The 13,227-nt window shown below is 38.1% G+C and overlaps 1 protein-coding gene across 1 annotated transcript in view; it reads left to right on the forward strand.

The window, feature by feature from the left end:
- GSTCD (glutathione S-transferase, C-terminal domain containing) overlaps positions 1–13,227 on the forward strand; it is a 73,609-nt gene that overhangs the window by 42,643 nt on the left and 17,739 nt on the right. The window contains exons 6-8 of the mRNA XM_009327051.1: positions 11,151–11,266; positions 11,487–11,531; positions 11,938–12,066. Of these exons, the coding sequence (XP_009325326.1) occupies positions 11,151–11,266; positions 11,487–11,531; positions 11,938–12,066 (290 nt within the window). The remainder of the gene's footprint in view (positions 1–11,150; positions 11,267–11,486; positions 11,532–11,937; positions 12,067–13,227) is intronic.

Raw genomic sequence — 13,227 nt, forward strand, 5'->3', positions numbered from 1 at the left:
AGCGCCTGGTGAGCACTGAATTCAGAAGGAATTAGCTGTTCCCCTTTCTCAGCAAGGCAGTAGCTGTCAATCAGTATATTAGGCTTGTGAGAGGTAAAGAAACCATTTGATTCTTGTTTTGTTGTCAGGCAGTGACATCTTCATCTGAAGAAATTTTGCAGAAAGTGAGCAGCCCCTACCTCACAAGCCTAGATGTTGCTGAGATTTGGTATAATATTGTGCATAGGTAAAACAGCACTCCTTTTGGGGTTAGAGACCTTTTTCCACATTTAGCACAGCAGAGGTTGCTTTTCCCTTTCCTTTGTTCTTCCCCAAATGTTTCATCGTCTTTCACTTTTTAAGATTTGTATTGGTGTGTTTTCCTCCTCACATCTCGCTCAAACACTTTGCTAAAAGTGATAGATGGGTTTGAGCACATAAGGAGCAGAAGATAAAGGCAAAAGGGCTGACTGCTCAGGTGTAGTGAGAGAATGGAAAAGAAAAGCAGCAACAGAGGAGGTACAGTGAGGACAGGAGATGTAAATTTACAAGGAACGCCACTGTTGTAAAGCTGTTACAAATTTGTCTGCTGTACTGTGTTTGCTCTGACACCTGCTCTTTGAGCAACACATTTAGCACTCTTACTGTAACATAGCCATTCGTAGAATCATGAGATAATTCAGGCTGGAAGGGACCTCAGGCGGTCACGTAGTCCGGTAGGGTCAGTTACAAGGTCCTGCCACTGCTCATGAGTTCTGAACATACTGACTTCTCTTTATGTCATCTTGACCCTAAAGAAGTGAAGGTAAGGGAGAAAGGTGAAGGAAAAAAGAGAGAGGAGTGGAGGAGAGGCAGTATATGAATAAATGGGAGAAAAAGAAGGGTAAATACAATGCCATTTTTTCTCACAGTTCTGTCATGACACAGTGTTTGAGATCTTCCGGGAAATCCCATGATTGTATAATATTGCCCACTTTAATTTTAAAACAAAATAATTCCCTAATCTTTGGGATTCTGGAAAAATAGCTTGGAAATATGAATCTTGAAGGCTTCAGGAGGAGAAGAAGGATGAACAGACATTGTTGGTCTTAAATGTGTAGTAGCTCAGAATTTTGGAACTAATCTAGTGTTTTAGGAGAGGTGCCAATACATGATTTTTCTGAAGATTGCTGTTGGCAATATTATCATGTGAAAAACTTAGATAAGCATGGCTCTAACAAGTACATACTAGTGTGGATAACACTCATCAATTTGAGTACATATAGAGGCTTCATAATCTAGTACAAAAAAGTTTAAAAATAGTGTAAATATTAGATTAGATGTGTAAAAATGATGTTAGCTGTTTGTGACTGGATTGCTTTTTGTTGAATATTCAGAAGAAGAGTTTTGAAGATGAGCAATTGAGGAAAAAAAAAACCAACCCAAAAACTTTTGTAAGTAGAACATACTTGCATTCAGGGGGAGCCCAGCATTAATTTTCATTTCTTTTTACTGGCATCTGTTGATCTTTATTTTTTTTAAAGGTGACTTATTCTTTCGTTGTTTAAAATCCTCTAATACAAAAAACGAAGCAGACCAAATTCCTGCTTAGGTTGTCAAAGGTCAGTTTTCATAGCTGTCTGACCTTTTTAGACTACACCGAGATAGTGTATGTGAGATGAAGGGGGTTTTTATGCCTGAAGTGATGAAGCTATTTTGCAAAGCTTGCCTTAATAAAGAGCAGATTGGTTAGTAAGATCAGGAGGGACTCCTTTTTAAAAAAACAATAAAATGTTCTCATGGAGTTCAGTTGTCTTTCCTGTCCTTTTTATTGTTGCCCTATATCTATATATTTTAAACCATGCATTGTAGCATTCTCTTCTACTCCCTTGACTGTAGCTAAAATATCACCACATTGGATCATAAAAGCCTTTGTATAGTGAGGAATAATATGTACTCTGAGGTTTTGTGTTCTGGCCTTACCTGTTGACTGAGAGTGCATGCTATACATTCTCCAGAAGGATAGTTTATAGGCTTTATTTGTGATGTTTGGTTTTTTGGTTTGTTCCCCCTCCCTGCACCCCCAAAGAATGCTAAGGCTGTTATTTTACATGTGTGCACATTAGTAACTTCATGAATGCTGTTAGTTCTCTTAGACTTGCCAGGAGCATTCAAGTGTGCAAAGTCTGGTCTTCGCAGAATGAAGACTGATACATTCCAAACTGCAAAGCGCAGAGCAGGTATGTATTCTTAGCTGTAATGAGGCTCCGGGCAACAAATGTTGGCTTTTGTCAACCCATTTGTTAGTCCCATCCTCCTCAGAGGTTAGTTAAAAAACAATAAAATAAAACAACAGAACTTTCCTGAAAATCTAATTATTGTTGTGATGAACTGGAAAAGCTAAGACACAAAGTGACAATGAAAATAGCCAGTGATCTGATAGGAAAAGGTAAATAGACTGTATGCCAAGACAACTTAATAGCAATTTTCTTCATTTAATAGAGATTGCTGCTTTTAGAAATGTATGAAGCTGTAGAATTGGCATACGTACCTGTTACCTCTTTCAAAAAGTAAGCATTTACAGGCCCCTTTACCAACAAGTACAGGCATGTGGAGTGTTTCCAAACTTCATAGTTCCAGAATATGTTTTGATAAACATCCACTCAGGGATTTAACACCCCACCCCCAAAAAAAAACCCCAACCAAAAAACCTCCTTCCTCTTAACTGTTTGGATAAATGTGGCTGCTGATTACTTGGATATTTCATGATAGAATTAATGCATTAAAGTTCTGATGCGGAAGTAAGGAAATATTTATACAATCAGAGCCAGATTTTCTTTTTTTTACATTTGACCCAACTTGGTTACTTTTGAAATTAAATCAGTGGGAAAACTGTTTTAAGAGGCAATTGAGTTAAGCCAGTGCAGGAGGTCCAAGCTGAAAAGAAATGAGACACTGGCATATTTCTAGTGTACATATAGTATATTAACTAATGTTGAATATCTAAATTGGTTTTGCTTAAAATATAATACTTTCATATATATATATATGCATGTGTATATATATGTGCATATATATGTATATTTTCATAGCCAATGTGTGGTAAGGAAGATCAGAATAGCGATTTCCAAAAGTAAAGGAAGAGCAAATGAGTCAGTAATAACCCCAAGCTATCTGATCTTTTATCTGATTGAACAAATGTTTTAGCCTCTGTAAAGAAACACCACAATTTAAATGTAATAGAATGGGCTCCTATTTCTCTGAGAACTACAAAATAATGATAAATTGTCTTGAGTCATCTATGTAGGAGAGTTAGGAAGCAGGTGATTGCTCACCATAGACGCTATTCTGCTTTACTTACATTTTCTATTGAGAATTGTTCAACGAGCAATTTTTCAACTCACCTGCAAGCTCCTTTTTGTACCTTAGGATTCTTAGAATTAGGGAAAAGGATGGTTAATGTTGTCCCTTGGTGATACAAGCAGTAAAGCTCATTTTCTAGTCTGATTTTGCATAGGAATTTATTTCTGGTTAAATAGAGGAAGTGATTTACACTTTGAGGGCTTCAGTCATGGCCATATGCATAAGAAAACCTACAAGAATTGTTACAAGCAGTCTTTGTAAGTATGGAACAATTTTGTTCTGTCCTAAAAATGCTGTTTTGCTTTCTGGGACAGTGTCCAAGTGCCTAGAGAAAGCCAAGGAGGAAGCTGAAGCGTGTGTGTACCATGTAGACATGGAGTACAGCACTAGGACATGCTTGAATAAGCAGTGAGTGACACCTACTTCATATGGTGCAGTGTAGCATCTTACAGAGAAACAAGGAATTTGGGTTTCTGCACTGACAGGGCAGATACTGATTGCACTGACTGCTCAAAGAGCCAGTACAGCTGCCATCATCTTGTGTAACTGCATCTTTCTGCTGCACCTTGTAGGTATGTTGCTTGAAAAGGCTTGAGCATTTAGTTCTCTCAGTAGACTTTGGAGATTTCTGGCCCCTATGTCTTTATATCACATTACAACTCTATGAGATTGTCTGCAGAGCCAAAAACCGTATACTTTCCCCACCTGCAAGCTGCCTTTTGGGTATACCTTAGGAGGAAGGTCTTGGCCTTAGGAAGGTGGTCTTGGAAAGGCAACAAGATCAGAAGAATGAAACAAAAAAAAAAATTAAGGTTTGCTGTAGTTTTCTCTACAATAAAACATAATTTCCAGCATAGAGTTTTGGCTGCAGAACTATTTGATACTTTGTAATGCTTCAAAGTAGGTCTTTTTTGTTTCTGATGATTCTGTTCCCTGGCCTTCCAAAATGTGAATTAGATTCTTAGTCTTCATACATTGCTGCAGGTAGGATAACCCAGAAATACCTCCTCAATACAACGAAAGTGCTAATTAAATACCTACTTTAAAATCCCGTGAAGCTCTTCTGAGTTAAATGTTTCCATTTACTTTTCGATGAGAGTGATTTGGAAAATTCACCTATTGTGCAAATTAATTGTATTAGATTGTTAGAGGGAACTGATGTAGTGGAAAAGGTAAAAACAGTGAAACTTTTTTTTTTATAATTTGACTGATGTTTTCTTTGTCACTGTTAATTCCAGCAGATTCAGCATCCTCTGTTATAAGAAAGACTTTTATGACCAAATTCAGCAGGTTTTGCATTTCTTAAGTGTTTTCAACTTTGCTTCTCAGTCTATTTCATATCTTCATAAGCTTGTAAAATTTCATTTTAACATGTCAGATGATTTGTTTTAGCATTGGTCTGGATCAGGCTTCCTTTTTTGGGTGGACTCAAATTTATTTTTCACATTTAGGTGAAAAATTAGGTATTTTTCTTAGCAAAGGAAAGAGAGAGAATTCTCAAGATGAAGCAGCAAATCTTTTTTCAAAAGGATTTTGAACTTTCAAAAGGATTTTCCTTTCGAAAGGATTTTGAAAGGATTTTGAACACTCTGTTAGAGGCCAGCCTTTGAATGCTGCATTCATGTCAGAGCTTGAAGCCTGACCCTTAGACTTAATGCACTTAGTAAAGGAGTACATTCTTTGTAAATAAGAGGCAGACTTGCAGTGACAAATACTTTTTAGTCCAGTATCACTGGAAACAGCCAGACTGAATTATTTCACAAAGCTATGTAACAATAAGGGAGTTGGACATAAGGAAAACAATTTATACTGGGCCTGACAAGTGGAGGGCCAAGGTTAGTGTCATTCCACAATCTAGACTGCCGTGAGAAATCAGTTAGGGACATTTTGTGGTGTTAATTGTTTTACAGCTACTCTGGAGTAAGAGCCTGCTTTATTCCCAAAGCTGAAACCAATCTGAAGAATGTAACTTTTTGCTTTTAAATGGACAGATTTATATCAATTCGGAGGTATTCTAGTCCCGATACAGGATGTGGTCAGACTTCTCTCTCAACAGCCATGCTTTCTTTTCTGGGTCCCCCACTTTGAGTTGTATGCAAATGTAAAAACCACAAACACACTATTTGCTGTATTGAATTCAAATAGCGCTCAAAAAAGATAATCCTATTTGCCTGATCAAAGTTGCTTCCCTCCTTCATTATAAAAGGGGGGTGAGAGGGAGAGGAAGATTGAGATACACTTAGCTCTCACGTACCTTTTTGGCAAGTTTGCCTTTTGATGTAGTGTGTATTTCTGACTGCAATTCAACTGGGTCTTCACTACGACATACTTGTAGGTGATGCTGAGACTGGCTGGCCCGTCTCCTGCCACTTCTCCTCTTTCCTCTGCAATAAGAGTAGGAAACAGATGTGGCTGAAAGCTAATAGTTCCCTTCTTGGGAGGGAGGAGAAGGGAGAGAGGTCAGTGCAGTGAAAGGGGACAGCTGGAAGGTGGTCCCAGGCTGGAGAAGGGGAGGGCAGATCTTCAATTTTCAGCACTGACCCACACAGATTGAATTAAAGCAGCTGAAGTCGAAGAAGAATATTGTTCAAGTAACTGAGGTGACCACTGGACCATAGCAAAGTTATTGTCCTTGCTAATTATATTTATTTCAAGATTTGGCGCAGAGTTCTTTATAAGAAGGTCTTATTATTTCTGACTAATAAGAGTATTTGTTTGTAAATAAATGTCAGCTGAGCTGGCATTCTTCATCTGTTTGAATTCTATTTTTTCTAGCAGTTGCATGGGAACCACTGTACAGCTATATTAATCTGACAAATACTATATTTAGAAAGAAAAAAACCACCCATAATGCAAAAACACAACCACCACCCCCAAAACAAAGAAGCAAACAACCCCTCCACCCCCCAACAGGTACCAAAAATAGTGTAGCAGGGGAGATAACATCATCAAAGTGAAGGAGTTAGGAGCTGAGTATTATCACAAGGAACTACCAGGAAAAAAAGCATTGGTTTCAGAAAAATGTGTTCAGCTTAGTATAAAATAATAAAACTGTCTCTCTTGGCTTTTGCTTTATAGTTACTGACCCTTTTTGCTGTACTAAGATTAAATCAATATAGCAATAAATACTCTCTACCTGAATTTCCATGAAAAGTAGACTCACATTATCATTTGAATTAGTTAGCTGAGGCTTATGGAAAACCTAATAAAAAGGTACTTGTGCTAAAACAATAGAAGTATGTGGTTTTGCTATATGGAATAGGAGAATGAATGTATTGTGCATTATATGTATGTTTTGGTAGCTATGTGTCCTGTTGTACTGTGTTACGACTTCAAAGTTGAATAGGGTTAAAGTCTTAGGGATGATATTTGGGTTTGCTTATTTAAGGAAACTAATGACTTTTCAAGTTTAACTTGCAAAATATGGAAGTATTATTTGAGGACTGAAGGATTATATGAACTTGAATACTGACAAAAGTATTCAGGGCTTTTTGCCTGCTGAAAAGTTATATTTCTTTGTGCCAAAATGCAAGACCTCTCAGTGCCACAGAGACTTTAAAGTTCTGCTTGACAAGGGTTGAATTAACAGTAACGTTAGGTTCGTGAAGCCAAACAGAATATTTTTGTTGTGACCATTAATTAAAAATGAAAATAAATCTTTCTGGGACTGTATGGCAATCTGTCAGTTGGGGTCTTACGAAGGGAGCAAAGCATTTTATGGGGGCCTTTCAGTGTATTGTAGGAAAAGGTCACGTTCTTCAAGGTTTTGCCTTGTAGGGCTAAATTTCAAGCTACCTTCTCTCTTACTGTTCTTGAAGACAACAATTAGCATTGTTTACCATCACAGGGCTTGAGAAATGCCAAGTGAGTTGTAGATGCAGAAGTTTTAGTTGAATTTATTGCCTATTTGCTGTGATGAAGGACTAGTGTGCCCAGCTATGCTAACTAGCATTCTCTACAGGCTATGTCATGGCTTGCTGTGTTTCCATAATTCTAGCTACCGAACTCAAAATACAGCGGTAGAGCAGACAAAAGAGCTATTGGTTCGAGCTCGGTTTTCTCCATCGTTCAAGGGAATGTATGCTACTTATTGTCTGCACAGTAAGGGAGGAAGAAACCTTGTTTGTTGGTAAACCTTAGGGTTGGAGAATAAGAACAGAGAAGTTGGATAAGGAAGTAAGAGCATTTGCTTGCATGGATTTTTGTGCTGTTTGTGACATGACAGGTGTGGTCTGTCCTTCAGTATTGTGTGGGCAAATGGCTCAGAACATTTGTGCTAATGCCTGTTGAGAGGCAGGAACTGGAAACAAAATTGTCTGCCTGGTCCCTCTCATAATTACGAAGATTGAAGTTGAAAGTGGATATAAGAGAGCGATACAAAAGTTACCAGGGAAAAAAGCATTTACAACAAATCCCATTAAATTAATTGCGGCGGTTACTTGAGCTCAGGAAGCCTTGAATTCAGAAGGCTCTCCACCAAGGGAGCTTGCAACTTTATACTGTAAATGAGCTTTAAGTACTTTTATTACTTGTTTTCACCGAATAGAAAGAAAGAAAATTTGTGAAGGTCAAAGTGTTTTGGTTTGTTCGGGTTTTGGGTTTTTTTAAGGTAATGCTTGTGAGAACCAACCACTGTTAAAAATGAGTTACAGTGTAAATGAAGCCACCTAAGCTTATGAGGCAAATTTTACTGTCTTCAAACCCATTTTGGAGAACAAAGCTGACCTTTTACCTTCACAGTGTATTTCTAACTAAGGGATTCTGTGTGCTTTGGCTGTCTTGAGGTTAAAAGGGCAAGTCCATACTGAATTCGGTCAAACAAAAAACCCTGTTTATGCTTTTATCGTGCTTTTGGAAAGCCTGTTTTCCTGTTTTTAGCTGAACCTGAAATTTTATCCAGTACTGATCGGGAGTTATGTCCCTGCTTCCTTCTCGCTATTTGTGCCCCCTGCTGCTGCTGTCCACTAGTTCTGGACTGGCAATATCACAAGAGTAGGCTTATACCGCAGTTAGAAGTGTGCCTGCAGTTTATAGAGGTAAGCCGAGCTAATTTTAAGCTGGTAGCTTGGGTTTTAGCAGCATAGGAGCTGAATAGGTTTTTGGAAGGCTAGCTTGCCCTAAGCACAGAGCTGTCATGGTAGCGTTGCTGTTGGTGTCCAAACCCCGGCTTGTTTAAAGCAAGCTCAGATTGACCGAGCTGAGCTGCAGTCACACCTCTTAGAGCTGTGTAATCCTAGTCAGAGGTAGATATTGTGCGTGGACAGCTCCTAGTGGGCTTCTAAGGAAGCCGCATGTGTTGGGAAGTCTGGACTTGCTTGCTGCTCATTTGCTTATCAGATGAAAGAATTCAAATGTGACTCAGTTTCTTGCTGCCTCCATAAAAGGGGAAGGCATCTGGTAATTTCTTTTTGTTTAGAGAAACAACTATTTTCTTAAGTACTTTATCAGGTAGAATTGAAATAATTGAAACAAAAACAATAGGATCTGTTGATTGATGAAAACAAACCCAAGTAGTAGCCTGTATTATCAAGATAAAAGTCCCTGTTAATTGTGCCCCCCTTGGCACAGCTGTATTTCAGGTGTGGGGGATATAGCAGACAAATATAAATTAGACTTCTTGATTCTTTCATTCATTGCTCAGGTAGCCTCAATTAGATTAAAGCTATGTGCAGGACAACAGCTACTTTTTAAAACTCAATCCATTGTGATTGTGTGTGCATGTATGTGCACACACATACACATACATGTACACAGAGAACGTACTTGTGTGGGGTTTTTTAAGCATAGGATGTTCTAGGTATTAATATCACAATACCTGTCTACCTAACAAATTATAGGTTTGACCTCACAAGCTGAATTTCTAGCTCAGACACCGCTACAGCACTTGATCTTGCACATGCTGGAATGCCTGCATCTTCCATTGGCTTCAGTTAGATCTGTAGCTGTTGAGAACATTTGAACATTAGTTTATCAAATGGAAGCATGAAAATTAGAGGCAAGCTATGGAGCAGTTCACATAGATATTTGGCACACAAGGAATTAGGGTTTCCGGAATAGTCTTTCATAAAAGTTTTTTCCAAGGATCTAATCATGTGAAAGAGATGGTGCCTTAAAATATGTTTATCATTTTACATAATGTGGTAAAGGTTTCATATCCACAGTCCTTGTATACATTTTTGTCATTAGAGTTTAATTTTCTGGGACTCTTCTTTATGGTAACTTTCACAAAGTGTAAACAATGTTTGAAATGTAACAGTGGCTTTATTTTTATAAAATGTACTATTTTATACTTACAAAGCTGATAAGGAGTGAGGAGGTTGTGTTCAGTCTCTTAATTTCCATCAAGAAGTAGTACATGTTTTAATATGTCACCATGCAGTGCAGTCACCTAGGAATATTTTTTTTTAAAACATCATTACTCTGTTTTTTTAAATGACTGTCTGCGCAACAACTGTGCAGTATGAACTCTGCCCTACTTCCCCTGCCTTCTGTTGTCAGTTTTTCTCTTTTCTTTGCCCTGACAGTATAGAATGTAATATCTTGAAAAGTGATTTTTTTTCCTCATTCTACCTAGAGCGATGTAGTGATCATTTTATCTGATGAGTTTGTTGAATTATTTGTAAAGTGAAATGTTATTTACAATAAAATATAATACAAAATAATACATCTTCAGGATAGAGATTTAAACAATAAACTGTATAATAAATGCAATTTATGATGATGATAATTGAACTGCTTTTGTAGTAACCAGGAAACTTCTGGTTTTGGGGGTTTTGTGGTTTTTATTTGTGCCTGAGCTTCTAAACTACTCCTCAGTACTGAGAAAAATGTATTTTTAATAGACAAAGTTAATGATTTTAATACAAAACTGGAGAGTGCCCAGACTCAAATATAATGCGATGCTCCAAGTAGGGAATATGTTCATATTTCAGAGAACATTGTATTCTCTGATTTTGGTACACCTAAACCTCCTTCATGAAAACTCATTCAACAGCGTTGTTTCAGTACGTTTTCTCTTATTGTAAAGATGAGCTCATGAATGTTTTTACTGTCAATATCTATGTCAAACTCTGCTTTCTGAACAAACAAAAAGAGTATTAAATAGGTCTGTCAGCACTCTGTTAGCCCCACTGAGACAAAATGCATCTTTACAAATATGTAACTGCTGACTAAACAAATTCATTATATCTGAAGCAACTGTATGTTGGACTTGACCAAGCACATTTGAAAGAAATTAATAGTTTTTCCATTTCTGGTTGTGTTACAGATGTGATGGAAAGCCAGACTTTGCTACGCAGGTGTAGTCACTTTGAGAAGGACCTCCTTGCACACAGTCATTTAAATAAACAGGGCTGCTTATTATGAAAAGTGAAAATTTACAGGAGAAAGTGCAACTTCTAAAAACAAGATGCTTAAAGATAGTATATATAGATATAGTAAATAGGGATTTATTTTGGCAACCTTACCGTGAATGGGTTTGAGCTGTGTTTCTGGGCATGATTCACAGGTTTGGAATATAATCAGGCTAGAGCTTACACCGACTTGATTACTTTATATTAATATTGCTTCCAGTTTATACGAGTCTGTTCCTAAGGATACATTAACAGCAACAGCTGGAAAGTGAAGTTTTAAATATGCTAAAGGTATAGAGAAAGCTCTACCAAATATTTGTGAATTTAGTTCAAAGTGGATTTGGATGCCCAAGTGTTCCAGCCAGTTTTTAATCTTAGCCATAAATTTCATTTGCAATGCCTTGCTGTTACCCATTTAAAATTATCAATGTTGAGAACTGCTGATCACTGCTTAGGCGTTTTCTCTGTCATCCTCAGGAAAGATGTCTAGAGACCGGGCTCTGAGGAAGCAGCAGCAATTGAATAATTTGGTAGCAGCGGTGACAAAGCTTGCTAAGCCTGGAGATGTGATTGTGGATTTTTGCAGTGGAGGGGTAATGTATATTTTTGTTTACGTGATGCAATTTTTTTCAGCTTTCATCTTTGCAGTTCTAGGTGGTTGCTGCCACAAAGCAAAGCAAAAGTACAAATGCTGAAATTTTAGCTGCTTTCAAAGATTCTGTCATTGGTTAGGGGATGCTTATCGTGTAATGAGTCAACAACAGGGACACTGAAAAGTGATTCAGATTTTGTTGTTTGTTTTTGTTTTCACAGGGCCATGTTGGAATTGTTCTTGCTCACATGATGCCATCATGTCAGGTAAATTCTAAATATAAAGTACAGACGGTATGAGCTTTTGGTCTTTCGTAATCATCTTAAAAAGATGTGCATGTAGGGAGAATAAATGTGAAGACACGATTGCCTCAGCAGAGGACTTAGATTTGAAACATGCAAATTTTTAGCATAATCCCAAATGTGTGCAGTGATTGCCTGAGAAAACAAAAGTTATAGGAAAATATAAAATATTTCATTGATATTGGCAAGTATTAAATGCCTTCCATTGTTGTTGGGTTTTCCTGTTAATCATTTTGGAGATCTCAAGCTCTGCCACAAGTAATTTAGAGGTTTTCTCAACTAAACTACAAAGTTTTGTGCTTGTTGTTAATGTTGTACTTTGATTTCTCAGTATTAATTTGCCTTACTTTATCCTGTATATGAAATCTAGGTGGTGCTCATAGAAAATAAGGAGTTGTCTCTGATGCGTGCTAAAGACAGAAGTGATGAACTAGGTTTAAACAACATTTGGTTCATTCAAGCAAATTTGGACTATTTTAATGGGACTTTTAACATCGGGGTAAGTGATTATAACTCTTCTACTTGAAAACTTCAATGTCTGGTTAATTATTTTTAAAACAACTAAAATATCTGAGACAAGAAAATTCTGTACATCCTTACAGACAGGATTTTTGATGCTATGAGAAGCACCCTTGTTATAGTAACCTGTATTAAGTTAGTTTTGTATTTATTATTTGTTGCAAATTGGCACCGCTTTTATATTACACGAGTGAAGGAAGAAGAGTCTGCTCCAATCAAATACAAAAATAGAGTGCTGCCTGACCATGTTGAAGAAAAAATGGGGTAGATTCTTGGTTTAATCATGTTATTTTAAAATCAGTGATTCATTAATGGATATACTCTGGAGAAGGTTTTGAAGATGGGAAGAGAACACTACTGCTGCTAAAGTTAAGCCTGAGTACAGTAAAGTGAGATCGGAAGTGTAGTTAGGTGACAGTAAAAGCATTTTAAGATAAAGCAAACAACTCAAGACTGCATGCTGCAAAACTGAGAAGGAATTATCTTGACAGAGAGAACGTTGTACTGATACACATGTGTATTCATTGTGTAAGTATACTCGAGACCAGTTGTTCTTGGGGTACCCAGCCTCCTGAGCTGGAAGACAGGGACGGGGAGCAGAATGGAGCCCCCATAATCCAAGGGGAAACGGTTAGTGACGTGCTACACCACTTAGACACACACAAGTCTATGGGGCCAGATGGGATCCACCCGAGAGTGCTGAGAGAGCTGGTGGAGGAGCTTGCCAAGCCACTCTCCATCATCTATCAGCAGTCCTGGCTAACTGGGGAGGTCCCAGTTGACTGGAGGTTAGCAAATGTGACGCCTATCTGCGAGAAGGGCTGGAAGGACAATCCGGGGAACTCCAGGCCTGTCGGGCTGACCTCGGTGCTAGGGAAGGTTATGGAGCAGATCATCTTGACTGCCATCAGGCGGCATGTACAGGACAACCAGGTGATCAGGCCCAGTCAGCATGGGTTTATGAAAGGCAGGTCCTGCTTGACTAACCTGGTCTCCTTCTATGACCAGGTGACCCGCCTAGTGGATGAGGGAAAGGCTGTGCATGTTGTCTACCTGGACTTTAATAAAGCCTTTGGCACTGTTTCCCACAGCATCCTCCTGGAGAAACTGGTGCTCATGGCTTTGGCGGGCATACTCTTCA

Source organism: Pygoscelis adeliae, unplaced genomic scaffold (genome assembly GCF_000699105.1).
Source record: "Pygoscelis adeliae isolate BGI_AS28 unplaced genomic scaffold, ASM69910v1 Scaffold87, whole genome shotgun sequence".
Classification (NCBI taxonomy): Eukaryota; Metazoa; Chordata; class Aves; order Sphenisciformes; family Spheniscidae; genus Pygoscelis; species Pygoscelis adeliae.